A 24,398-nucleotide genomic window follows, 5' to 3' on the forward strand; every position below is an offset into this window, starting at 1 on the left:
TGCTGAGGTTGACTCTGCCTTTCATCCTTTCGGGGTCGATTAAATAAGTACCAGTTACGCATTGGGGTTGATGTAATCGACTTAATGCCTTTCTCTGTCCTTGTTTGTCCCCTCTATGTTTATCCCCCTGTGTGCAATAAAGAAATAAATAAAGATAATTAAACATTGCTGCTGTTTAAATGAGTACAGAGAGTGATTGGTGATTTTAGAGTAATGAGTGAAAGAAAGAGAGAGAGAGACCAAGAGTTTTTGTTGGTGAAATCTTTGTGGAAGAAACAAATGGCAGATTAAAGTGAATTCCATGTACCTGCAGACACCATTTTCAGAGTGAAGTAGGAATATTGTGGTGTAGAGAGGAGTTGGAAATAGGAGGAGAGAGAATATTAGTTGTGGTTTATATGTTGAAAAATGGAAGACTGCATTGATGGATGTTTTAGTTACGTAAGAAATGGTGGATGGAGTGAAATAGGTGGTGCCTGTGTGAAGAAGATGTAGGTGGGGAAGATGTTCCAGATAAGCTGGTGTTCTTGGAAGAAAGAACTGAAGTCTTTAGTGGAGGGATAGTGAGTAGAGCTGGTGGTTGGGGGTGGTGGTGAGTGTAGTTTGTATTCTGTGAATGGTGAGTGTAGCTTATAGTTTGAGAGTGATGAGTGCAGCTTGTATTATTTAAGAGGAATAATTATTACAACCATAAAAGGGACAGAGGGTAAAGTTTGATTGTGTATGAGTAAGAATGTTAATGAGAGAATTTCTCCCAATCAGCATGTCTTTGTGTAGGGTTGTGTATTGCAGTAGTAGCCATAGCATAGCAGACATGTGAATATTAGTATAATGACTTAATTAACATTACAGTAACAACATCAGCTAAAGTCATTGAAATATTTTCAGTTAAGAGCAACGTACATAAAGAAAGCAAGTAATCTTTTTTGATTTGTTTATTGTTTGAAGGTGTTGGTGTGCGAATGTGGATTGAGTTGGGTAAATCAAGTTCATTGTTATCTGATGGTTGGAATCCTTAGCATTTGGCTCTGACCAATCTACAGACAGAAAATATCTTGAAATTTGTATCCATCCATTAGACATTTCATCAATTCAACCCTTTTTGATATCAACCTGCCTGAGACAACACCAAGTTTTACAGCATAAACTTACTGTTTTAACCCTTTAGCGTTCAGATTACTCTGTCAAATGTAATGGTTAGGTTATTTATTCATGTTTTGAATTAATCATACATTATCTGATAGCTTAAAAATTCTGATGATGTGAGTTTGTATTTTTAGGAAGACATTGTAGGGTAGCTGTGAAAGGCCAGATCTGGCTGTTTTGAGTATAAAACAGGTAGAAACACGTATGGCCAGTTTAAATACTAAAGGGTTGCAGCGGTCTAAATTATAATAATCTTTCATCTAAATTTTATGCTAATTTGTTCCAGACCCCATCTTAATAATGAGAAAGTCATTTTACTAAATTCTTCATTATTTAAAAAAATTAATTGAAACAAAGGCAGAAATATGGTAACAAATGGGTTAAAGCATTCTCTTTTTCCATTGTTAAAATTTCATATAACATTGCTAGCATTTGAAGTTCATAACAGAATTTAATTTATATTTTAGGGTAGAGAGGAAGGGGCTGAAATTGAACCCTGGGAAGACCCCGAATTTTCTGTGTATCACGTTACTGATCGCTATGGTTTTATCCAGTAAGTATATAATTGTTTCACATATTTTTGTGGCTTCATTAGAATATAATTGTTGAAAAAACATTCTACAATATACAGCAGCACTAAACTAAAATTAATTTAACGTTAGTCATATATCATAATTATAAACCTAACACCTACTTCCTGTACTTGTTTAGGAAACGTTAATTTTTGATGCTATAAGAAAAACATCGTTAATATTGAATGCTGTAGAAAAAAAAAAACATTGCTAATTTTAGATGTTATAGGAAAGAAAGAACATTGCTAATTTTGGATGTTATAGAAAAAAAGGCATTGCTAATTTTGGCTGCTATAAAAGAAAAACATTGCTAATTTTGGATACTTTCTGATGTTTTTAAGTTTCTTTTTTATGTGATATTTATGGATATTTTAAACTCTAAAATGTTTGGATATGTAATCACATACCTAGTGTGATTATATGTCCAATTATATTAATGTGTGTGTCTATAAACTGAACCACAAAAGAAATGTCGCACACTTACTAAATAGAAACTGGTTTATTAACAGACTACCATTGCATTGATTGAAGAGTGTTAATTAAGAAACTGTTCTTTCTTAACGAGAAAACATAATTTCCTGAAACATGTTTGGTGTCACATGGCATCACGTGATGACGGAGTGTCCTGGATCCAAAGAGATGAACTCAATATTTCGTCTGACCACCGTTAGCATTGATAACCGCCAAGCATCTTCTGTGCATTGAATGCACCAAACGATTGATGAAGGCCATGGGGGTAGCAGCCCACACTCTATCAAAACTTGCCGTGAGTTGTGCCACAGTTGTCGGACTTGGACTGATGTCATTTAGCCTTCTTTGGATTTTGTCCCACAGATGTTCCATGAGGTTCAAGTCCAGACTTAGGGTAGGCCACGTCAGTATCTGGATGTTGTGCTGTTGGAAGAAGTCTGTTGTCAACCTGGCAGTATGGGCACGGGTGTTGTTGTGTTGGAACACGGGATTCCGATGACGGACAATGTGAGGCCTCAACACTTGGTATATGTAGTGAGCAGTGGTTACTCCATTGCCCTGGCCTTGGCCAATGTTTGGGAAGGCCACCGGTTTAAGTTTCTGGTTGAGTGCAGTCTCACTCCATACCATGATGCTTTGTCCTCCCCTTGAGTTTCTCTCCACCACACAGCCATCAGCATGGCATTCACCCCTTCTCCAAATCCTAGCTCTGCCATCTGGCACAGAAATGCAATATCGACTTTCATCAGAGAAGACTACAGTCCTCCACTGCTGATATCGGTAGTTCTGACGTTTTTGAGCCTACTGCAGGTGTGCCTGTCAATGATGACTGTGAAGACAGGGTCCCTAGCCGGACATTGACAAGACAGGTTGAAAGATTTCAACTGGTGGTGAACTACTTCTGCACAAATTGATCTGTGGTGAGTCCCTATGGCCTTCTTAGCTGATTCCATTGCCCTCCAGAATCGGTCCTGCAAGTGCTGTTGGTGCAGGTGGCGATCTTGACATGGCATTGTAACCCTCAGTCGGCTACTGCATGGACGGTCATCCATGCTGTTTGTGGAATTGTATCGTTCCCTCATCTGCTCAATTGTCCAAAGACTGCAATTCAAGTCATTAGCGATGACCCATGGACGTTGACCAGCATGGAGACGTCTGATGGCCTCCTCCTTCTGATTTCGTGTCAGCCTTGGCATGCTTGCTGCATTTGGGAAACGAATGGCAGGTTTGTAAATTTGGGTGCCTTTTATACCCAATGAGTCAACGTTTTGCACGTGTATCATGCTTTTCATAAAGATGCATTCACGAGCATTACTACGTTTGAACCCTACATGTAATCCTTGTGCTTTCAAAAGAAAGGAGTGTTGTGGGTCGGTGACATCTTCCTGATGTCAAATTACTTTGAAATGTGATAAAATCCATACAATCTCAATATCATGTGTGACACACAATATTTTACAGTGCAATGTTCTTTCATAGTTCAGTACACACACACACACACACTGAACTACATATAAATAATTTACCTCATAACCTTTCTAAATTTAATATTTTATTTCCTGGTGTCAGATTTTTAATGTTTCTCTCTCTCATCTTTTTTCAAAAACGAGAAGAATCTAATGTATTTTTCTTCAACTTCAAAGCATTCAAGTTATCAGTTTTGGCCAGACTAGTTCTTAGAAATAAGATTATAAATTTTTGAAGTTTTAATCTTGTCTTTTGAAATTGTTGGTTTTTTTTTTTTTAATATATACATCTGCCCTACATTTTCATTGGCAATAAAACCAATTAAAACTAGTGTAGATGTAAACATGAAATTTTGTTCATTTCCAAAGATTTGCTTAATTGTTTAGCAACTGGTTATTAACCACTCTTTTAAGTATTTAGATCGGTCATAGGCTACAAGTGACCTGCAAGACTTTCTGAATGGCCTCCACAGCGAAATATTACCTTGAATTTCTTTTATCAGTGTAGCCCACCTGATGATGAACCATGTTTCATGCAGCCCACTTCTCAAAAAAATGGTTGCCTCCATGCCTGGTTTAGATCTTAGAAGCTTTTCTCTGTCCTTACAGATTAATAATCTGTACTTAAGGTTGAAAATAGGTGTGGAAACAATTATTATTTTATGAGGGTCATCTTCCTTATAGCATGATCAAATTCAAGGGAACAATTAGAAAAATGTGGTAGCAAATAGTTAAGTAGCATTTCTTTAAAAAAAAAAAAAAAAAAAAAAAAACAGAAAAACAATATGGCCTAACAGACATTTTGGATTCAAGACAGTTAATAATAGATGAATGGAAATTCTGGAATTTAATTCATATACTATTTTGGCTCATTTGTTTTATGTCTATGTATAGATGGAATGTCAGCATTATATACATATACATGTGTGTGTGTGTATAATATACGCACACATATGGTCAGATATGAATGCAATGCGGACACCAGATGTTAGGTGAAAATGCATGGAGCATTATGCATAAACAATAATTATGTTTTGTTGATGTTTAGCCCCAAGTTAGTCTTGATGGAGTCAATTTGTGAGGAAAAGCATTCCAAACATAACTGTCCTATCTTTTTGCTCAAGTATTAACATAATATTTAGGGCTACATTATGTGTCCCAGTCTTTCATTTGAATGAGATCAGATTTGTGTATGTGACTGTGTCTTTTTAGGGATCTCTCGAGGAAACCATAGACCTACAATGTTTTCTTATGTCGCATAGGCTTGACATCATCAGTGGTAGTTAGCTAAACACTGTTTGGTGCAGTGATATCTTAATTAATTTGTTAATTAAGTAGTAGTGGGAGAAATTATGTTGAATGTAATTAAGAAGCCTGAATAAGTAAATTAATTAATTCATTCAATTTTTCTTTTTCAGTGAGCATCGTTTGCCACCAACATCTAGTTCTGAGGTGAAGGTAAGTGACCCAGATATAAATGTGCTTGTCCTAGCTGTTAAATGTCCCAAATCTATTGACACTTTAGCATTTAAACCGGCCAATATCAGGCATAAATATTCTACCTGCTTAATGCTCACACCAGCCAGATCTGTCCTCTTACACCTACCTATAGTCATCATCATCATTGTTTAACGTCCATCTTCCATGCTGGCGTGAATTGAACAATTTGACAGGAGCTGGTCAAGCAGAAGACTGCACCAGACTTCTGTGTCTGTTTTGACATGGCTTTTGCAGCTGGATGCCCTTCCTAACACCAACCACTCTACAAAATGGACTGAGTGCTTTTTATGTGGCACCAGTACAAGTGGGGTCAGTTTTGGCATGGTTTTTACAACTGGATGCCCTTCCATAAGCCAACCACTTTACTGTGTGGACTGGATGCTTTTTTACATGGCACCAGCACTGGTAGGGTCACCAAGTAACTTGCAAGACAAGGAACCTTTGAAAGGGGAGAGGGTATTGGAGGTTGTGATCTCGTGTCAGGTCATTCTAAAAATAAACACTCACATCATCAAAATCTCAAAGCTACAAGATAATGCATGATTAATTCAAAACGATCTGAATGAATATGCATTACATTTGTCAGAATAGGATAAAGACCCCCTTTGGTCATGAATGACCATAGGATTGCACTACAAAGTTCTCCGAGGTACAAGTCTGGGCAAGGTTGTTTATGGAAGACCAGCAGTCTCCCTTTTTCATGCCACTGATGTTGTCCAAGGGAAATGCAAAGGCCGATACAGCTTGATACCTGTGACATTGCAATTCATTTCTACAGCTGAGTGAACTGGAGCAATGTGAAATAAAGTCTTGCTCAAGAACACAACACACAGCCCAGTCCAGGAATCAAACTCACTACCTCATGATTGTGAGCCTGATTTACTAACCACTGAGCCATGCTGTGGGGCTGAACTCAAAACCATGCAGTTACAAAGCGAATTTCTTAACTACACAGTTATGCCTATATGTTGCAATTAATTGAAATGAAATCTCAAATGAATCTGTTCCTGCATTTCCTTAATGTCTGTGTTTTTACTTTTCTTAGCTGAGGCAACAAGAATATGAAAGAAGTCAGAAATGGATGAAGATGTTGAGAAACTGGGATAAATATTATGGAGGAGAAAAGGTAGGTTGAAATTCGTTTTGAGATGAATTTTTTTATGGATTGTTTTTGTTTCTTAAACCTCCATTTATTTTGAGGCTGTTTCGTATTTTAGATTTAACTCTTCCACATTTAAACTTGCCATATCCAGCTAAAATATTCTACCTGTTTTATGTTCAGTTATTTAAGGGATGATTTTACCCCTAATTCCTGAGGGAGGTGAGTTGGCTACAAGCGAGTAGGATCTTCGATAATGAGAGCAGATAGTTCCACTTTGCAGCTTCAGCGAGAAGTGATTTCTAACAAGAATCTTTGACACTATGCTTTGCATTTCTTCTAACATTTATCTTCCAACTTTGAGAAACATATTTTGAAACATCATCATCATCATCGTTTAACGTCCGCCTTCCATGCTAGCATGGGTTGGACGATTTGACTGAGGACTGGTGAAACCGGATGGCAACACCAGGCTCCAGTCTGATTTGGCAGAGTTTCTACAGCTGGATGCCCTTCCTAATGCCAACCACTCAGAGTGTGTAGTGGGTGCTTTTACGTGTCACCTGCACGAAAACGGCCACGCTCGAAATGGTGTCTTTTATGTGCCACCCGCACAAGAGCCAGTCCAGGGGCACCGGCAACGATCTCGCTCGAAAAACCTCATGTGTCACTCGCACAAGAGCCAGTCCATGGGCACTGAATATTTTTAACAGAGTTCTACTTGTTGTGCCAGTTGATTTATTCACTTTAGCATCGGAAATAAATGTTGCAGTGCAGTCAATTTTAACTTGCCTTTGTATTTTCTTATTGATATTCATCTAGACTTATATTAACCAGAAAACATAACATTATCAGGGCTATGTCCTCATTGCTTTCATTCAACTACTCTCTCTAAACACTTACAAAACAAGTACTTTTTCAAGTGTCCCAGTTTTTTGGTTTCATTACTGTCTCGTATCTACAAGGCTACAAAAGTCTTGAAGAGAAAAATCGGATTTTGTGATATAATTTTTGTTGTTTTGTTGAACAATTGAGATTTCAAGCAATGATCTTTTGAACGTTTAACATTTTTGGAAGTGTGATGAAAATATTTCTTTCTCTTTGTTATTAAATAACAAAATGGATAATTTTTTTACTTACCGTTTCATTTACTTTTGACTATTTTCTAGATGGCACGCCGGGTGTACAAAGGTATTCCTGAGAGAATGCGTGGAATTGTGTGGGCCCGACTTCTTGATGTAAAGAAAGTAAAATCAGAGCAAGAAGGAATCTATGAGGTTTGGATATTTAAATACTAGTCCCTGTCTTTTAGTACCATTAGAATCCTGTCTGTTATGTAACATTGTAGCTAACCAAATTTTTCTCATAATTTTTATTCTTTCATAAGCTGAACCAAGAATTTCAGGAATGGGATCACCTCCTCCAATGTCCCCTCCTTTATAGCAAGACACCTGTTTCTGCCTCTGTCTCTCTGTCACACTCTAACCTTTCATCATTTGGCACAAGATCATCCCTCTCAAAATTCCTTGTCTTGCAAGTTACTTGGTGACCCTGCCAGTGCTGGTGCCACGTAAAAGGCAGTATTTTAATGGAAGATACTTTCAGTAGATGTAGACAAAAGAAAATTTGGAATGACGTTAGATAATCATCAGCATGCCTCTTTCCATGCTGGCATGGGTTGAGCAGTTCAACATGAACTGATGAGCTAGAGGGCTACACCAAGCTCTGATGTCTGCTTTGGCATGGTTTCTTTCTACAGCAGGATGTCATTCCTAATGCCAGCCGCTTCATAGAGTGTATAGGGTACTTTTTTCTAAGTACTAGCCCTGGTGAGGTCACCAAGTATCGAGGGATAAGAAACCAAGAGACAAGAACAGCTGTCTTGCAGAAGAAGTGAATACATAGCTTTCCAGTGTGGAATATATTATTCCTCATAAGTAAGACAATGCAAAATTGCACTAAGTAAAGAATGGTGTTTTTTTTTTTTTGTTGAAAATGTGACAGCATCATATAGTAGATTAGATAGTATTTGCTGATTGTGAATATCCACTTGAGTACCTCAAGTGATATTGAAGAGGGTTATTTGAATTGTTGTAAAAGTGAAGTAGCAGAATAGATGAACCATTGTGTTAACTGTTAATCGTGCACACCTACTTTTCTAAAATGAGAATAGTCGCATCATTCCTCCACAGTAAGAACCCGGCTGTACTCCAGCCCTTTTTTTTTTCATACTTTACACCTTTGTATTCCTTATTCTCTTAGCTTAAAGTTCCCCCACTCTCCATTTGGGGTTTATTAACTTGTGAGCTGCATGGTGACATAAAAAGTATTCAGTACACTTTTGTAATGAGGTTGGTGTTAGAAAGAGCATCCAGCTGTAGAGACCATGCCAAAACACACACTGGAGCATGATGCAATCCCTTGGGCCCATCAGATCCTTGTGAACCCATCTAACTCTTTCGAGCATGGGACTTGAATGTTAAATGATGATGATTATACCATGTCAGTTTGTTTAACTGGGGAATTATTTACTTGGAAATTACTCTTTCTAATGGATTTTCGTATGATGATCCAGCAGCAAAAATTGTTATTTTGTTTCTATAGCAACCCTGTTTTTAATGTACACCAATTGGTGATGAAATGATCCACCGATTCAACCAGTATTTATAAAGTTGACATGTTTTCTGAGTATACGAATTTGTCCAGATTTTAAAATATTGATTTCTTTATTTTCCAGAAAATGATAATGCGCTCAAGAAAAGTGTCACCATATATCAAACAGATTGATATGGACGTGAACCGAACCTACCGAAACAACATAATGTTCAGAGATAGATATGGCGTGAAGTAAGTATGGTGTTCATTTGTTGCTGTGGAAAGAAGGCTTGCTTTTGTTTCCAGATCCTAATATTAAATTATATTACACTAGAGCATGACGAGGTCCTCTAACTTATTGGATCCTGTCAAACTGTCTGACCCATAACAGCATGGAAGACAGGCATTAAAAGATGATGGTGGTGCATTATATTATGCTAGGGTTTGAGATCGTAGTCATGGCCGATGACAGTGTCACATAAATGGCCCATTAAAAGCACCCTTCAGTCGTTGGGTGATATGCTGTGCTTGTGAAGACCTGTCGAACCGAGTGAAATTGTAGCTGTGGCTGATACCAGTGCTTTCTGACTGGCACCCATGCCGGTGGCACATAGAAAGCACCGTTCAATCAGTTCAATTTGTATTTTCTGTCTTCCCCAAGGAAAGCATCTTTGATGTTTGCTTCCCAAAGAACTGTCATCTCTACCATCTGTACCACCTTCCTTTCCTTTCCTTGCGCCACGTGACAAAGTTGGGTCTTCCTGGTAGCAAAAAGTGGGAAGTAATAAAACAGAAAACAAGATTCTATGAAGAAATGGAAACCTGAGTTACATTGCTTTGAATAACCATTTAATATTTACTCTGGCAAAGGCAACGAGCTGGCAGAATCGTTAGCACGCTGGACAAAATGCTGCCAAGCATTTTGTCCATCTTTACATTCTGAGTTCAAAATCTGTGGCGGTTGACTTTGCCTTTTATCTTTCAGGGGTCAATAGACTAAGTACCAGTTGAACTCTGGAGGTCAATGTAATTGACTTAACCCCTCCCCCCAAATTGCTGGCCTTGTGTCAGAATTTGAAACAAATATTTATTCTGGTAAATAACAACAGTAAAAGTGAAATGGAATAATTTTTTGTTCTCACTTTCAGTTTTTGATATTGTAGAGGCAGGGTTAACTTTTGTTTGAAGAATAAGTCATTAAAACTAACGATTTTATATGACAAACAATAATTTGTTTACACCTTCATGCTTGGTGATTGGATGGTAATAGAATGTGCTTTTGAAGTGCTCCCCCCTCCCAACACCAAAAAAATCTTTGTAGATATTTTCTATTTCAGACAAAAAAAAAAAAACATCATCTAATTGTATTGGTTGGCTTCTAAGTATATAATGCAAATTGTGGTTGTCTTTCTATTTTAGACAAAAAGCATTGTTCAATGTATTGGCTGGTTACTCAATGTACAACACAGAAGTTGGCTATTGTCAAGGAATGAGTGAAATAGCTGCTCTACTTCTGATGTACCTGGATGAAGAGGTAAATACTCAATATTCATAGCATATTTATTTCTTCTTGTTTAATACACCTATAGCAGCCTCACCATTGGTCAGCTAAGTAGCAGTATGTTAATTTTGATTAATCACAAAAAGAAATGTAGAGGAAGTGGGGATTTTGTTAAGTTCCCTGATGGTTGGCTCAGCTTCAAGAATCTATCTTATGATTCCTTCTTGCAACATTCTATTCGCATATCCTTCGTACCAGAGTTGTGATCTCTCGATGCAAGAATTTGTAATTAAAAACATTCAGTTGAGTGTTGCGGGTAGATTCAGTTATATTTTGGTATTTCTCATCTAATAAATTTATTAAGTCAGTGGCAATTGTTTTTTTTGTTTTTTTCCATATCACCCTTCATATATTTGCAGGATCTGGATGAGTAATTTAGGATATTTGTATAGGTTACTTGAATCAATGTTTTTACAACAGTATTACAATCTTTCTGCTTTCTGCTCAGCAGTGATATAAGAATGAGTAACGACTCCTTTGAAAGAGTATAATGAACTGGAATAACAAAACTGTTTCTGCATTTTTAACATAGAACTCAAAGTAGTACATAGTGTATACATTTAATGTAAACATTCAAACATTGTCACTATCTTTCTGATTCCTGCTGTGTGTCACATGGAATTTTCAGCCCTCTGAGGTCATATTGGTGTATAAGTCAACCTGCTTTTTTTAGCTGCAAATTTTGGTTTGAGAATTTCAACTTGTATGCTGGAAAATACAGTATCTGCCCTTATTTCATTAAGATTCTAAAAATATAAGGCAGGGCATAACACAGACCTACTCTAGCCCAATAATGATCTGATCTACCCACTTCCTACCCCCCCCCCCCCTCACATAGCTTTCATTTGCATCTCCTATAATTATTTGATTTAACCCTTTATTTTAATTGGTTTTGTTCATAATCATTCATTTCTTCTTTAGGATTCTTTCTGGGGTCTTTCACAATTACTGACTGACAAAAAGCATGGAATGCATGGTGAGTTCATATTTTCTTTTTAAATATCTCCTATTGACTTGTGTTGTTGCTGTTATTATTATTAATATTATTATTATTCTTTTAACTCAGGTTTTGTTGGATCTTCAGGAGTCTTGTATACGTAGCAGGCTTGCTACCTGCAGCTTACGGTACCATGCTATCTGTTCTTTTCAACTATCCAATACTTTCCCGAAGATTCTGGTCATGCCTACGAGGCAAAGCTTTTGAAATTGCTCTACTGGGCACTCTATTCCTGCTTCTTTCATAATTCCTCTTGCTGCCTTCTGATACTGTCCCCAAAGACCCAACAATAATTGGCACTATCTTCACCTTTCATCATTTTTCATAGCTCGGTTATCTTGTACTTGAGGGGATTGTATATGTGTTTTTTTTTGCCTTCCTTCTTGGCTGTTCATGGGTCAAAGGGGCATGCAACATCAGTTATAGAGTACATGTGGTTCACCTTGTCTACCACTACTAGGTCTGGCTGGTACTCAAGCACCTGGTCTGTTTGGATTGGGAAATTCCACAGATTTTGCAGGTTTCCTATCCCACCATTCTCTATGGTTTGTGCTCTATTATTATTTTTTTTTTAATTATTATTTGATGCGGTGGCAGAATCATTACCATGCTGGGCAAAATGCTTAGTGGTTTTTTCTTCTGGCTCTTTAAGTTCTGGGTTCAAATGCTGCTAAGGTCAACTTTACCTTTTATCCTTTCAAGGGTGATAAATTAAGTACCAGTTGAGCACTGAGGTAATTGTAAATAGCTAAACCCCTTCCCACCAAATTCCAGGCCTTTTACCTATATTAGAAAGAATTATTAACTCTTATGTACAGTTCTGTGTTTTAAACCCTTTGTTCATACAAGGATTTGACAAAAGAAACTAAAAATGGGCAGGTGTGTTTAGAATGTAATAACTTTTATGAAGCTTTCTGTGTGTATATGTGACCTTGAAATGTTACAAGCCATATCCTGTGCCACCCATTTGTGTACCTAGTGATGAGGCACTGCATTTTCAAGCGGTTCACGATGCATGTCTACTGCAGATTGAAGCGGTTTATGACGTTAAGATTTAGCAAGCTGGCTGAATCATTAGCATGCATGGCAAAATTCTTAACAGCATTTCAGACTTTACATTTCTATGTTCAAATACTGCCAAGGATGACTTAGCTTTTCGTCCTATCGGGTGTGATTTAAATAAGTACCAGTCGAGCACTGGGGTCAATGTAATCGACTTATACCCCATCCCCTGCCCCTAAAATTTCAGACCCTGTTCTTTTAGTAGAAAGGATTGTTATTATTAACGTTGCTGGGATTTAGTCGAACCAACTTTTATTTTATTTTTAATAAAACTGTTGGAACTCTTGTGATTTGTTTTTAGGTTTATTTATGCCTGGCTTTCCGAAACTGATCCGACTTCAAGAACACCATGATAACATTCTTCGAAAGTATTTGGGAAAACTTCGAAAGCAATTGGTAAACATTTTATTTTTAAAATTTCATACCTATAATTCTATATTTTTCTCATTAGTTCTTCTTGGACTCTTTCATAAGTATTCTATGCTCAGATAATTATCTTTCTTGAAAATGTTTTCTGATTAAATAGTCATGTCAAATATTTTATTTATTTTTAAATGTACCACATTTTCCTGCACATACAAGTCAATGTAGTATGTAGTATAAACATTCGGATATCATCCTTATCTTTCCAAATTCTACTGCATTTCACATGGAATTTTTGTTCTTTCAAAGTCGTTTTGGTCCTATAAGTTGACCTACCTTTTTCTGGTTGTAAATTTTGGTCTGAAGAATTTGACTTGTATGCTGAGAAATATGGTATTTTAATTTTTATATATGATTTCTGCTTTGTTTACCAGTTATTTTAAAATAAAGTATACTTGTCTTTATAATCCATGTAATAATGGTTGTCACTGTATTTTTTGCATTTTTCAAAATTTAATTTTTGCATAAAATACAATATTAAATGAATTCTCTTTTTTCAGTTGAGACAGGAAGTGTATCCATCATTGTATAGCATAAAATGGTTTTTGCAATGTTTTCTTGACAGAGTAAGTTACTTAGAATACTTGTACATCTTATTCTTAATTGTCTTGACATTGTATTTTTACTCTTTGATCCCATTAGCAAGCACATAGTTTGAAATGAATCCACTGTGGTCACACACCAGAGAATCTGCTAGCATACACAAATAGAGTGGACAGACAGTGTAGTAATGGCAACACTGTCAGACTGTACCCTATTCAATTCATCTCCTAATATAATAATGAGCGTAGTGTTTTTATATATTTGTCCAAAATCATGCAGTAGGAGTGAATGGTGAATGGAAAAGAGAGACAATAGTTATTCAGTGAAGGAGAAGTAATGAGAGTAATTGCCATGACTGAGAGGGAGTGAGAGAAAGTAATAGCAATGAGAGAGAGGAAGTGGCAAAGAGAGTGTTGCGTATATTCTACTGTAATAATATTCTTGTGTATTTCTCTGTCACAACATATGAATGAGAAAGGAAGGAGTGATCCACTGATGGAAGTGGGATGGTGAAAATGCAGTTTTGAATATTCTTTTATTATTGAATATTTCAAGTCACAATATATACATATAAAAATACACTACATGTATTGTGTAGGTCTTCCTCCCCCTTCCCCTCCTGGTTCTTCCTTCCGTTGGTTGCCAGAGCACTAGCTTGTCAGCAATTTCGTCGGTGTATCTGATGCAGTGTCCAGCTAGCCTCATCCTTCTATGCTGTACCTTCAATGTTACTTTTGGTAGTCCCTGGTATAAGTTGGAAGGAGGAAGACGACCTATATCGACAACTTGCTGAAGGATACTGGTGTGGAAGGGGTACAGGAGCTGAGGACCGTTATGGAAGATTGAGATGAATGGGGAAAGCATGTGGAAACAGTCTTGGGGCATCTTGAGGGACAACCTAGACAGATAGATAGATAGATGTATTATAATACATGTGGTTACTTGTACAAACTTTTCAACATGTAATGTTTTGCCTTAAAGTTGAGATTGTTTACTTTTTAAAATGATCCTATTTCTCTTTTTCCAGACACCATTTTCCTTAAATTTACGACTGTGGGATATCTTTATGCTTGAAGGAGAACGGTTGCTTGTGGGTATGGCATATAACATTTGCAAAATGCATCGGAGTAAGTTAATCTGTTGTAATTTATAAACGTAGAAAAATTTTGATAATAATTTGTCTTTTTCTTGTTTTCTGTCATTGGACTGCAGCCATGCTGGGGCATGGCCTTGAAGGGTTTTAGTCAAAGAAGTTGACCCTCGTACTTTTTTTTTTTTTTTGAAGTCTGGTACTTATTCTTTTGGTCTCTTTTGCCCAAACTGCTAAGTTCTGAGACATAAACAAACCAACATCAGTTGTCAAATGATGGTGGTGGGTACACACATGATGGGTTCCCATGCAGTTTCCACCTACCAGCTCCAATCACAAGACTTTGGTCATGTTTGGGTTATAGCAGAAGATACTTGCCCAAGGTGCCACATTGTTTTACATTGTTCCAGGTTGTAAATTTGTTTCATTTAAACTGTTAGATCTGATTTGTTTGGCTCACAGTGGTTATTTTTAATTCCCTCTTTTATTTTATCAGTCCCTTGTGTCAGTTTGTAGACTACCTATCTCATGCAGATACACTACCTTTCCAATTAGAATATCATGGAATGCTTCATTTCACTTCTCCCTGCTATTCCCTTCTCTTTTCTTACATTTACTGCAGTTTACATTTGTCAATTATTTGTCTTTTATTGTTATGATTTTGTCTACCAAGTCGTTGAACATGTTCCCCAGGCTTTGAAAGTTTTAAAAACACATTCCAGTTTGTCAAACCGTCTAACTCATGCAAGCATAGAAAGCAGATTTTAAATGATGACGATGATATTAAATAAATGGCCATCTTCATAATTAATTAATTGTTCTTCATTCATTTCTCTGCTGCATCATCATCCTCATTTAAACATTGTTGTTACATCTTTATTAGAATGGTCAATAATCTTTACTGTAACTGTAAATAATCTTTACTCCTGAACTTCCAAATTTCACATTGTAAATACTATTTTCCTATATTTTCAGGAAAACTTGTTCGAATGCAAATGGATGAAATCCTGAATTTTCTCCATTATCAGTTAGAGAAGGATTTTGGTTATGATGACGACACAGTCATTGATCAGCTACAGTTAAGTTTAGATGAACTCCGTAAAGGTAAAATGGATGTTGGGCCAAAACCAAAATCAAACGAGTTTCCAACATTACCATTTGGTTTAGATATCCAACCAAGCATTGAACAATACATCAACAAGAAACCCATTGAATCACTTGATGAACATTTCCGCAAGAACGTACGAAGCGGGAAGTCCTACGCACGGAAGCGAGCCACGAGCAGTAGTACTACCCCCGAATTATCTCGAAGTCGAGCTGACACGAGGTCAATGCAGTCAGGTCAATATTCAGAATACTCAACCGATGATCGATCGTCATATTATGATACAGCAACTAACTCTCGGCTGTCTTTGCTTGATTTCAACTCTAGAACATCAAACCAGAGTTCAAGGACTTCCTTTGCAGATGCTTCTGACATTAGTTTGTCAATTGGAATGGACAGTACCACAAATATAGATGAAGTTGATGCTGCTTCAGTTGATGCTGGTTCGGCTGAGACAGCTCGCGAGTTTATGATTGGTTCAAAGACTCCTGAAGGCATGATACTTGATAATGAACATAAGACTGCTGGTGAAAATGTCCAAACCCCTGATTACGATAATCTTTACGACAAAGACAATGAGACAAATAAGGAGACTCAAATGATACCTTCGAGTATTCCCATCAGTAAGTCAGATGGGTTTATTGTGAATAAAACTCCAGCAACAAAACAAAACCTCACCAACGGATTTGGCCAACAGTCAGATCATTGCGAAAACATGCTCAAAGTCTCTTCATCAGATCATTATATCAGTGGAGTACAAGAAACATTTCAAGAGCAGAATGGTTTCTTAGAGAAACAAGATTTAAACCTTAGCACTGCCACTGTTGCACCACCAGCTGTAGTCACTATGCCAGCTAAAGAGGTGTCCACTATCCAAATGTCAAAACCCAGTGTGTATATGTACATGTAAACAAATCAGAATATTTTGTACTTAAAATTTCTTTCACTTCGTCCCTTGAAAGCAATCGTTTAAATATAACAACATGAATTTTAAAGAACTTAACTGAAGAAACAACCAAAGTTTCAATGTACAAATCTGCTTCCATAAAGACTTTCTATACCCCCAGACCCTATATTTTTCTTTCTTACATTCACACCACCCATCACTCCAACAACATTCTCTTCTATTTTTTATTATTATTTATCTATGTATTTATTTTTTTCCATATCTCTGCAACAACAACAACTAGCAGATTCTGACAGATCAATGCAGTTGTTAATTCCTTGTTTGGATTCTTCCTCCTTTTCCTTATCTCAAATACACACACAATCTATATAAATATGGATTTCATACTTTCAGACTCTGTGTGTGTGTGTGTGCATATATATGTATATATATATATATATATATATATATATGAAGTCTTTCTCACTCTAATATGTGTGTGTGTGTGTGTGTGTGTGTGTGTGCATATATATGTATATATATATATATATATATATATATATGAAGTCTTTCTCACTCTAATATGTATGTGTGTGTGTCCACTTTGTTTTTGTATATGTCTAATTATCTTGTTCTGCCAGAACCAAAGTAGGACAACTGCAGTGCTAATGGACATTGAGACAGAATTGGGGTTCCAGCTGTCTTGTCTTCGGACAACTAGACTGTCCTTTCAATAGTGGCGTGTCAGTTATGGAGAATTTTTGATTCTTGAAATTATCTCTCATCCTTGTTTGGAACTGGTGCCAACTAGCACCAAACACTTAGTCTTTTGTCTCTGGAAGCAGAGATAATTTCAATACATCAAGAATCTGTCTAATATACCTTTATTTGTCTTTGTTGTTGAACTACATGCCACTGACTACTGGCTTCTCTAAAGATATTTCAGTTTGCTTGTTTCTGTTTCATATATATATATATATATATATATATATATATTCACACACACACACATTTGCATATTTGAATAAGTGTGTAGGTGCATATGTATATATATATGTGTATATTTATTCTTAGGATTTTATTATATCTTGGTCTTTGATATTTAGTAGACCCTTGGAGATATATATGTATGTGTGTGTGTGTATATGTTTGTGTGTCTGTGTTAGACCTCCCAACATCACTTGACAACCGATGCTGGTGTATTTATGTCCCGTAACTTAGCAGTTCAGCAAAAGAGACCGATAGAATAAGTTCTGGGGTTGATTTGTTCAACTAAAGGCAGTGCGCCAGCATGGCCCCAGTCAAATGACTGAAACAAGTAAAAGAATAAAAAAGTAAAAGAATAATATATATATCCAAGGGTCTAGAGAGAGAGAGAGGCGTGTGTCTGTGTGTATGAACTTATATAAGAATATGTATACCCACGTACATAAAATATTATCTGAAACAACTTATTTGGCCAGACTGGTTGAATAAAATGGTAAAGATGAAAGTTAGATTAGTAATAAATTTTTAAAGTTGATAGTACCAAATAATACCTGACTATCTATCTGTCTGTCTGTCTCTTTACACACATATACATATATGCATGCATATATATGCTATATGCTCACATATATATATATATATATGCATGTCTGTGTGTGTGTGTGTTTATATATATAGACACAAGGATATGCTATATGCATATCTGTGTATATATTTAATGCTCACACACATACATATGCTCACAAATATGTATATGTACATGTATAATGGTATATGCATGTGTGAGTGAATGTATATATATATATATATACACACACACACACACACGCAGTTTGCCTCTTTGATTCAATCATGAAGTTATGAAATCTAATTGTTTGTTTTTAATTTCTATAACAAACATACATTTGATTGTAATTTGACAATTTGTTAAAAGCTTTGCTTCCTTATTTGTCATCCTCTCCCTCTCCCTTATACTTTTTTATAAACACATACATTTTCACACACACACATACACCATATACACACACACCTAATGTCTTTATATTACTAAGACATGGTGTATACTCTCTCATACTGTCACATGTCGATGCCTAGGAGTCATCAGGTTCCAATGACTCATTGATGTGCTGCATTCCTTGTCTGTTGTTAAACAGAGACCAGTATTTGAATTCTTCCAATCTATTTTGAAATTCATTTCTGATTCTGTTGGTTTGTTGAACTCTGGATTGAATTAATGCTTCATTGTAATATTAATTTTTTTTTTTTTTTTTTTTTGTTTTGTTTTCAAATTAAAATACTTGCTTGTCTCATTTCCTATATTGTCATATTCTATTGTTTTTAATGATTTAATCAAGACAAGGATGCAATAAAAAACAATATTATAAAAAAAAAAAACTGTTTTGTTGCCTCTAAAATATGAAACTACTAATTCTGCAATATTCCTCAAATATGATGGTTCCAAAAGAATCAATACTCTCACACATATAGTTTCTGCAGTTACGGGTTACTTCTGCATCAAACTTCACTTGAAACCACTCAACAAACTCCCTTAGTCTCCCCACTATATACTCTCATGTAATCGTTTTAAACCAAATTGGGCGTTTTTATAGGATTAAAGGTCACTTGGATTGCTACAAATCACATCTTGACACATTGGCTAATATAGTCCCGGTTACACTATTCCTGAAATAATACCAAACACAATGAATACCTTCTGTCCAAGTTTTACTCAATTAAGGACAATTTGGGGCTTCACAGGCCTAGAGTTTCAGACTAACATGATTTTTGTTCTTTGGTAGCAACCGTTATTTTCTATTTGCTTACCCCTAGAAAGTATGAAAAATGGCTAATGTTTCCTTCAAACTTTGCTTTTGTTACATTTATTCAAATCCCAAAGAATCCCTCTCAATACATGGCTATGATGCTCCCCCACTATTCCTGTTCACAACCAGAGATGTACATATTGTCAACCACTAAGGGACATGCTCAAGTGGTTACAGTCAAGCAACCGACAAGCAAATCTGTGGTATTGAGCAGAATATTTGCTATAACGATATTTCTGCTTCAGCAACTCAGTGCTGAATCTGTCTGAAATGTAATGGGAAATAGGTCAGTTTCAAAACATTGATGTTCAAGTGACAAAAGCAATGTTTGAAGGGAATAGTAGTCATTTCCTTTGATTTCTGGGTAGAAACAAATAGGAAATAACACTGACCAAAGACAAAAAATAAAATGTTTTGTTACACAGTGTAATGAAACCATTAAACTGTTTCGATGTCTTTGAATGTTTTATTTAAGAAGTTAGTACAACAGTATATTTTCTAGTTTCTTTGGAGGAAATTGTTTAACAGCCTACCTTTTACATTCCATGATATCAAGGCTATAAACAAAACCAACTTGGTGTAACTTCGTTAATACATTTTCCACTAATACTGGCTGAGCAGTTGCCAGATCCTTTGCCTCTATACTGAGACACCAACAACGTAACTTGGTGAGTGAAAGTGGTTTCATACTGCTGATTGTTGACTTTTCAAACCAGGTTGCAATGTCATCTGGATAGATATATCTAGAGATTTAAAAAGAAACGGGAAACAAATATATAAATATACACATTAACAATGCCTTCTCCAACTATTTTTATTATTATTTGCTATCATTGAAATATATATCTATATGCGTTTATAAACAAATTTACATTAGCATTGAATCTGTATCGTATGATGCAGACAAGTAAGTGATATTTTGAATGCAGTATCACCATTAAAACAGCAGAAAAATTAGGCATTATTACCCTTAAACAGGGGAAAAAGTTGTCAACAAACAGCCATTGGATATATATATCTATCTACCTATCTCTGTCTGTCTGTATGCATTATATATATATATATATATATATATATATTCTCTTATTCCTCTATGTTCAAGAACGCAGACTCAAAACGCCAAAGGAATACTCCATTTTTCCTGAGCAAACTAATACACTTGTTTGTTGTTCATACACCTGTCTTCGTCTTGCTTTTCTATAAATTTCAACTTTTTAGTCTATGGACATAAAATAAGAACAACAAACAATTGAAGAACAAATATAAAGTGCACATGTTTATTTGACAAGAAAAAAGGACTTTCCCGCCATATAATAATATATATATATATATATGTATATATAGATTTATCATCATCATCGTTTAACGTCCGCTTTCCATGCTAGCATGGGTTGGACGATTTGACTGAGGGCTGGTGAAACCGGATGGCAACACCAAGCTCCAATCTAATTTGGCAGAGTTTCTACAGCTGGATGCCCTTCCTAACGCCAACCACTCAGTGTAGTGGGTGTTTTTACGTGTCACCCGCACGAAAACGGCCACGCTCGAAATAGTGTCTTTTATGTGCCACCCGCACAAACCAGTCCAGGGGCACTGGCAACGATCTCACTCGAAAATCCTACGGGAGCCAGTCAGGCGGTACTGGCAACGGCCACGCTCAAAATGGTGCATCTCATGTGCCATCCGCACAAGAGCCAGTCTAGGGGCAACGATCTTACTTGGCTTGCCGGGTCTTCTCACGCACAGCCCATTTCCAAAGGTCTCGGTCCGTAGTCATCGCCTCGGTGAGGCCCAATGTACGAAGGTCTTGCCTCACCACCTCAGCCCAGGTCTTCCTGGGCCTACCTCTTCCACGGGTTCCCTCAACTGTTAGGGTGTGGCACTTTTTCACGCAGCTATCCTCCTCCATTCTCACCACATGTCCATACCAGCGCAATCGTCTCTCTTGCACGCCACAACTGATGCTTCTAATGTTCAGCTTTTCTCTCAAGATACTTACACTCTGACGGGTATTCACATTGACATTACACATCCAACGGAGCATACTGGCTTCATTCCTTGCGAGCTTACGTATGTCCTCAGCAGTCACAGCCCATGTATATGTATGTATGTATGTATATATATATATCTATATATGTATAGGTGTATATATAGATGCATATAAATTCATGCTACGTATATATTCTATTCACCTAGATTTCATTGCTCTTTTAAAAATTACGATTTATGCATTGTTGTCTCTCAAATATTTAAAATCTACGATTAAGAGCCCTATCTCCTCGCTGATGGTACACCCGCCCTCCCACCCCCTCCACCGGAAGTGCATTCCTCTGTCATCCTGTCATCCTAGGCTGTCTCCCGGAACCCATCTAGTGGCCTTGGCCATCCTCTCCCCTACCTTTGGGTAGCGCATTAAGTTTGAGTAATGTTTGCAGGTTGTAGGTACTGTTTTGCTTATGAATTCTTCCAATTGCAAGTTTTCTTTTCAGGTACACGACACTGCTTTTCCTCTTCCCAGGCTACAGGCCCACACCCCCAACACCCATACTGTTAGGATTGGCATGCTCAACGTCGGCACGCTGAAAGGTAGATCTGGTGAAATTGTTGAGATGCTTGAATGGAGACGCGTAGATATGTGCTGCATCCAGGAAGTAAGATGGAGAGGAGGTTCTGCGAGGTTCCTCACAGGCAAAGAACACAGGTACAAGATTTTCTGGGCAGGGAACACTGACGGGGTCGGGGGCATAGGAATACTTCTAGCAGAGAAATGGGTGGATAAGGTAATCGAGGTCGTTAGAGTAAGTGACAGAGTACTTAAGATCAGACTAGTGCTTCATCATAGATTAGCTACTGTCATCTCAGCCTATGCACCTCAACCGGGGCTACCAGATGGTCTGAAAGACCAATTCTATGACACCCTCTTGCAAACTACCTCGTCGACGAGTGACAGGGACCTTCTCTTTGTGGCTGGAGACTTCAACGGTCATGTCGGACGTCGTGCTGGAGGCTTCCATGGCATACATGGAGGCTATGGCTTTGGTTCCCGCAACGAGGAGGGAACCAGACTGCTAGAGTTCTGTGATGCAACCGATCTTATGGTCTGCAATACCAACTTCAGGAAACCTGCCAGTCACCTACCGCTCCGGCAGACACTCTAGCCAAATCGACTACATCCTCGCCGGAAATAGGGAAAGAGGGCGGCTTATAAATGCCAAAACCTACCCTGGCGAAGAATGTACCCCACAACATAGATTAGTAGTTAGCGACTTTGGGATCAAGGCAAAATGGGTGCCCAGAATTAGACAGGCTTGGAGGAGAAGGGTGTGGAAGCTTAAAGACCCTGCAAACGGACAGAGACTTAGAGACAAGTTACTTGAAGCATTTAACGAAATAGAAGGGGATATAGCATCATACAACGTGGAAGACAATTGGAGATTTCTGCGGGACAACCTGTTGAAAGCCACCGACCAGATTTGTGGGTGGTGTAAGGTCCCCTCCCGACCCAGAGTAACGTGGTGGTGGAACAAGGAGGTAGACAGGGCTATTAGACAAAAGAAACAGGCTTGGAAGGACTGGAAGAACGGTGGTAGCAGGGAATTGTACCAATGTGCCAGAAGGGAGGCTAGGCGACAGGTTTATTTAGCCAGAGGGGAAGCAGATAAGGAAAGATTTGCCAATGTTCTGCGCCGTGAGGACCAAAGAAAGAGGTCTGGAGATGCCACTACGATAGATTGCTTAATAAAGAGAATGAATGGGAGAAAGAGAGCCTGCCGTATGTCGACCCAATAGAGGGACCAGCTATCCGAGTTGATAGTACCAGGGTAGATAAAGCAATTAAGAGTATGAAGACCGGGAAAGCCCCCGGCCCATCAGGAATCACTGCAGAGATGCTCAAAATATCTGGCAGTGTTGGCTATAGCCTAGTCACCCGTATTACGAACCAGGTGATACACGAAGGAGTCATACCCAATGACTGGTGTAGCAGCATCATAGTCAACTGCTACAAAGGTAAAGGTGACGCTTTAGATACAAATAATTACAGAGGCATCAAGCTGTTAGATCAGGTTATGAAAGTTACAGAGAGGGTCATAGCCCAACTAATTAGGGAGCGAATCAATTTAGATGAGATGCAGTTTGGGTTCGTGCCAGGTAAAAGCACTACTGATGCCTTATTTCTAGTGAGACAGTTGCAGGAGAAATACCTAGCTAAGGATAAACCTCTGTACCTGGCTTTCGTTGACATGGAGAAAGCCTTTGACAGGGTCCCCCGATCCCTTATCTGGTGGTCAATGAGGAAACTTGGGATAGAAGAATGGTTAGTGAGAGTTGTGCGAGCCATGTACAGAGATGCTGCCAGTATGGTGAGGGTTGGAAATGAGTACAGCAATGAATTCCGGGTAGAGGTAGGGGTCCACCAAGGTTCCGTCCTCAGCCTCCTCTTATTTATCATAGTCCTCCAGGCAATCACAGAGGAATTCAAGACAGGTTGCCCCTGGGAGCTCCTCTATGCTGATGACCTTGCCCTAATTGCGGAGTCACTATCAGAACTAGAGGAGAAGTTTCCGGTGTGGAAGCAAGGTCTAGAATTGAAGGGCCTTAGAGTCAACCTAGCTTAAACCAAAATCCTAATAAGTAGGAAGGTAGATAAAACACAAACCCCTTCAGGTAGATGGCCCTGCTCAGTATGTAGAAAAGGAGTAGGTAGTAACTCTATAAGATGTACCCGGTGCAAGCTATGGACACATAAGAGGTGCAGCAACATCAAAGGCAGGTTAACTAGCAAGTTAGTTTTTGTTTGTGGCAGATGTTCAGGTGCAATAAAGACTGTAAACAAACAGGAAACAACTTCTATCTCATTCCAGGGTGAAAAACTAGAGGTAGTCAATAGCTTCCGCTATCTGGGCGACCAAGTTAGTAGTGGGGGTGGGTGCACTGAAAGTGTAGCTGCTAGAATAAGAATAGCCTGGGCAAAGTTTAGAGAGCTCTTACCCCTGCTGGCGACAAAGGGACTCTCACTCAGAGTAAAAGGCAGACTGTATGACGCATGCGTACGAACAGCCATGCTACATGGC

At 37.8% G+C, this 24,398-nt stretch overlaps 2 protein-coding genes across 7 annotated transcripts in view; one reads left to right on the forward strand and one right to left on the reverse strand.

Annotated features, from left to right (window-relative positions):
- LOC106867524 (USP6 N-terminal-like protein) overlaps positions 1-18,898 on the forward strand; it is a 39,548-nt gene extending 20,650 nt beyond the window's left edge. For 3 of the 4 annotated variants that reach the window (XM_052974683.2, XM_052974682.2, XM_014912421.3), the window contains 11 exons: positions 1,614-1,699; positions 5,074-5,113; positions 6,201-6,281; positions 7,424-7,531; positions 8,992-9,101; positions 10,269-10,383; positions 11,332-11,386; positions 12,771-12,865; positions 13,393-13,458; positions 14,463-14,562; positions 15,501-16,874. In XM_052974683.2, the coding sequence (XP_052830643.1) occupies positions 1,614-1,699; positions 5,074-5,113; positions 6,201-6,281; positions 7,424-7,531; positions 8,992-9,101; positions 10,269-10,383; positions 11,332-11,386; positions 12,771-12,865; positions 13,393-13,458; positions 14,463-14,562; positions 15,501-16,540 (1,896 nt within the window). In that variant the 3' untranslated portion in view covers positions 16,541-16,874. Of the gene's footprint in view, positions 1-1,613; positions 1,700-5,073; positions 5,114-6,200; positions 6,282-7,423; positions 7,532-8,991; positions 9,102-10,268; positions 10,384-11,331; positions 11,387-12,770; positions 12,866-13,392; positions 13,459-14,462; positions 14,563-15,500 lie in introns of all 4 variants that reach the window. The other variant, XM_014912427.3, reaches the window with a different exon arrangement.
- LOC106877016 (translin-associated factor X-interacting protein 1) overlaps positions 13,957-24,398 on the reverse strand; it is a 34,916-nt gene continuing 24,474 nt past the window's right edge. For 2 of the 3 annotated variants that reach the window (XM_089337586.1, XM_089337587.1), the window contains exons 16-17: positions 19,860-20,069; positions 13,957-14,333 (exon numbers count right to left, since the gene is read on the reverse strand). In XM_089337586.1, the coding sequence (XP_089193712.1) occupies positions 13,991-14,333; positions 19,860-20,069 (553 nt within the window). In that variant the 3' untranslated portion in view covers positions 13,957-13,990. Of the gene's footprint in view, positions 14,334-19,772; positions 20,070-24,398 lie in introns of those variants that run through there. The other variant, XM_052974680.2, reaches the window with a different exon arrangement.

This window comes from Octopus bimaculoides, chromosome 19 (genome assembly GCF_046866305.1).
Source record: "Octopus bimaculoides isolate indiv1 chromosome 19, ASM4686630v1, whole genome shotgun sequence".
Classification (NCBI taxonomy): Eukaryota; Metazoa; Mollusca; class Cephalopoda; order Octopoda; family Octopodidae; genus Octopus; species Octopus bimaculoides.